At 39.0% G+C, this 4,232-nt stretch overlaps 1 protein-coding gene across 1 annotated transcript in view; it reads right to left on the bottom strand.

Annotated features, from left to right (window-relative positions):
- Nucleotides 1-4,232, bottom strand: part of Snapc1 (small nuclear RNA activating complex polypeptide 1) — a 22,304-nt gene that overhangs the window by 12,455 nt on the left and 5,617 nt on the right. The window contains exons 5-7 of the mRNA XM_010605744.3: nt 3,174-3,332; nt 1,609-1,674; nt 928-990 (exon numbers count right to left, since the gene is read on the bottom strand). Of these exons, the coding sequence (XP_010604046.1) occupies nt 928-990; nt 1,609-1,674; nt 3,174-3,332 (288 nt within the window). The remainder of the gene's footprint in view (nt 1-927; nt 991-1,608; nt 1,675-3,173; nt 3,333-4,232) is intronic.

Here is a 4,232-nt window from a genome sequence, read left to right as displayed (position 1 = left end):
ACACACACACACACACACACATATGAAGAGTTCATCTTTTAAAAAATTACAGGTAATTTATTGTCCTTGTTATTTCCATTCAGTAATAAAGTGGTACCTCGGTTCATAATTCTCTTTATGATTCTGGTCACAAACTGAATTAGACAAGAACCAAATCAAATTTCCCCATGAGGTGAACAAAATGAATGAAAGACATCAAAATAAGCAGGAAACATAAAAAATTAATATAATTTAATGTAATTAAATAATATTATAAATTTAATAATCATATTAAAATTAATATAATTAATATGGCTAATATACTTATTGCATTCTGTGAAGAAAAATAAACGTTTAAAGGAAAGATTTAGAGAATAAGAAAAATCCTTCATAAAAAATTTCAGCAGAAACTTTTTAAAAAATCAAGGTATCATTGCCTCAGAAATATTCCTGATTAAGAGATTGAAAATAGAAGTGAAAAATAAGAAATTAAAGTTCAAGAAAAGAAAAAAATGCAGTAAAGAGTAACATCAAAGAAATACCAAAAAGCTCCTCAGAATCACAAGGGTAGCCCATCAAAGGAGAGCCACCAGGGGTGCCAAAGACAATGAATAAAAAGAGCCCTACCCAGGTGCCTTATCACAGGATTAACTTTGAAGGTAAGGAGAAAATGAGAAGAAAACTTTCCAGAATCCAGGCAAATGCCAGAATTCAGCTGACAGAGAAGAAAGAGCTAAGAAAAAAGCTGGGGGGAGGAAGGGAGGGCACCTCTCAGGAGCAGGAACAGAGGCAGAACGGATGGGACAGGGACTGCTGGGCTAGCTGTTGACTGATGGGCTGTTACTCAGCTTTTAAACCATCCATAGTATTTGTATTACTTTGATGAGAAATTAAAGTGTGATTTCAAAAAATCCCATTTCAAAATTACCTTATGAAAAAATAACTTACCTGAATAACAACTGAAAAGGCTTTTGATTTTATTTTTGCCAATGATTCAGCTCTTTCACATCTCTAGAATAAAAATAAACAAGGAAACAGTTAAAACACCCTAACACCAGGTGAAATGATGAATGGCTACATAACTGTTATCAGAAGAAACAGGACGAGGGCAGGAGAGAGGAACTCTTCTGAGCACACATGGGAGCCCCAGAACACAAACACTGACTCTATCCTCCAGCAGAAAGCCACGGCCCCTTCTACTCAAGACCCAAGCAAGAAGAGAGGGACAGAAGCCTTGGTAAGGTAAGGCCATGGCCCACCATTCCCTGCCCGTTCGCTCATACCTCCTCCGCTAGGATGAATACAGACTTTGGAGGCAGCAAACAGCGGATCACAGCGTGGGCTGCACCCTGGCAGAAGGCTGGCACCTGAGAGCTGTGGGTGCTCTCCATCACCAGCCTTCCCTTCACCGTAAAAGCTGCTCACAGCCTCAGCCCACTCAATACCTCACAGAGCTCATGGGGCCTTTCGCAAGGTTCTAGGACAGATGGACTAGCTTTCTGAACCTTTTCGGTTATTCTAATGCGAAGGATCGTGATGCTTTATATACACACTTACAGCCACAAAAAGAAATGAAAAGAACCTAACCAAACTGTCGCCCCGTAAGCAATCACAGAGCTGTGCTCTGACCTGTGGTTCTTGTGCATTTCCTTCTCTCTTTTCTTCATCTTTAAGACTTGATTTTAAGGATGGATTCTGAAAGAACAGAAACTTCATTTATATAGACTATTTATATGTGTGTATACACACACACACATTTACAGTTTCATTAAATACAAATCAATTTTACATTTAGAATCAGTTCTTTTAATTACTAACACACTATATGATCACTTCATATAATTACAGCACAGTTCACCATCTGACAAGATGACTGCATTTTGGTTTCAGAACATGTGTAAAATTCATCATTAAATACCTAAATCCTTCTAAGTAATGAAAGACAATATGCACTCTATGTAGTATGAAGAAAATTGCTTTATTTTCCCTTCCTTCAGGTTTTCTGAGGTCTTTCATGGCTCTTTATTCTCCCAGCCCCAGCTCCAGCAGCACTGGAGATTGAACCCACCTTGCACTGAGCTACAGCCCCAGGTCTTATTTTATTTTCAGACAGGGTCTGGCTAAATTATCCAGGCTGGTCTTGCACTTGCAATCTTTCTGCTTCATCTCCCAGAGTGCTCGCATTACAGGCATGCACCACCATGCCTGGCTTAGTACTGCTCATTTAAGAGAGTTTGTCTGTTTTTAAAAGAGCACTAACGGGCTGCTTTATGAAAAGGTATTCATGTAGCCTATTTGTGACTCAAAGTAGTCAACGATTCTATAACCTAGCACCCTCTTTAAAATACATGAGTAATTATTGGTCTTCCTTTAAGACGATCATCTCATCTCTTCCCTTGTTTACCATTTTTATAATTATAATTAAGTTTTAAGCCAGTTCATTTTATATCGTGGAAAGCTAAAATTAGCAGCAAATCTTTCTGAGAGGAGAAATGTGGATCAAAATATCTACCTAGCATTTGTGAATACTCATAATCAGATACACAGCAAGTAACCAGAAATGGCTTATTTTAAAAATTGTTTCCTAGACATACTTACTAAAATGAATAGTAGTTTAAAAGGTAAACTTATCAATAGTGGCATTCAGGTTTCCAGAGTAAAGGAGTTTGTCTAACTGAAAAGGCTAATGTGGCCAGCTCTAGCACCAACACTCTTGGGTCAGAAAACTAAACTGGAAATCTGTGCTGATGAAATCTGCAAACAGACAAGCCACATCAGGCACAGGATGTGGCAGAAGGGAAGCAGACACCCTGTCAGAGTGTGGGTGATTTATTCAAAATTTTAAAACAAAGTTGAGATCAATGCTATGCCAAAATATGTATATATCTTTGAAGAAACAGATCTGGCCCAAAGACTGCCAATTTGCAACCTACAGAAATACCAACTACAAAGATTATAAATAAATCTATGGTATATAAAACACACACACACACACACACACACACACACACACACACACAGAGAAAAAAATCCATTTGTGCAGTTAAATGGCACGACACAGCTACTGAGCAACAAAGCCAAAACCAGAAAGGCAAAACCCTAAATCCTGGCTCCACAGTCACACAGCCATCAAGCCAGGCCAGGTCTAAACCCTCACGTGTGAAGCAAGGGAAAGGAGCCAGCTCACTACTTACCTGTCTGTCTTTGTGCCATTGCTGATGTTCCAAAACTATGTTCTTAATATTATCAAAAAAATCATCCTTTATCAAGCTGAGGGCTTTGTCTGGTTTGGACTTATCAGCAGAAATTTTATGCTTAATGTTCTCATAATGCTCATGAATGTTTAGCATTTCCTGAAAGTAAAAGATGTGTTTGATTTTTAACTTTTGAGGAGAAACTTAAAGGTAAAACTAATGTAATATCAAATCACCTTCTAAAGTGACTATCAGTTGACAGGAAATAATGTGCAGCAGTACTTTGAAAATAATATAAACACACAAAATAGTACAGCTTTATTAACAAAGCAATGACTTGCCGGAGATATAAATTGACTGAATTCAGCTCAACAAACATTAGCTAAGACACACGTGGCCAAGAAATCAGAAACTGCTTGGTAGCAGTGAATGTTCACAAATACAGAATCTGCAATGAGGAAACAGTGTCCAGACACTAAATCTATTTACTGCAACTTCTCAATGACTCCCCTTCTGCCAGGAAAAAAAAAAAGAAAAAAGAAAAAAGAAAGAAACTATAAATTCCTTCCCATATACAAAGTATTTTTATTTTTATTTTTTATTTTTAGGAGCAATAGGATTTAAATAACCGGAACCCATCCAAAGCCATGACTATGACAATTGTACTCGCACCAAAAGGGCATAGAAAATCAGGGTGTGATGGGAGGGCTCAAAGCAGTTCGGGGGAGGACAGGAGTAGCGGCCGGGAGTGGGCAATTTGCATCAGTCTTCGGAGTAAGGGTGGGGACGGGAGGGAAGGCTCTCCCCACCTTCCCGGGGCAGTCAGGCTCCCAGACTACCCAGGGAAAGGGCCTGGCAGGAGTGAGCCAGGGCCAGGGGCAGGTGCTCGTCACCCCTCTGCCCTCCCAAATGCAGTGACAGTGTCCTCCTCACGTGCAACAGCAGCCTCAGAAGCAGTACGTTCATGTGTGAGTGTGAGTGTGTGTGTGTGTGTATGTGTGCATAGATATATATATCTATCTATGTAGATAGATATATCTTTTTTTTTTTTTTTTTTTT

The sequence above is a fragment of the Fukomys damarensis genome, unplaced genomic scaffold (assembly GCF_012274545.1).
Source record: "Fukomys damarensis isolate Sample0158 unplaced genomic scaffold, DMR_v1.0_HiC HiC_scaffold_21, whole genome shotgun sequence".
Taxonomy (NCBI): domain Eukaryota; kingdom Metazoa; phylum Chordata; class Mammalia; order Rodentia; family Bathyergidae; genus Fukomys; species Fukomys damarensis.
This window is presented reverse-complemented; position numbering and strand designations above follow the sequence as displayed.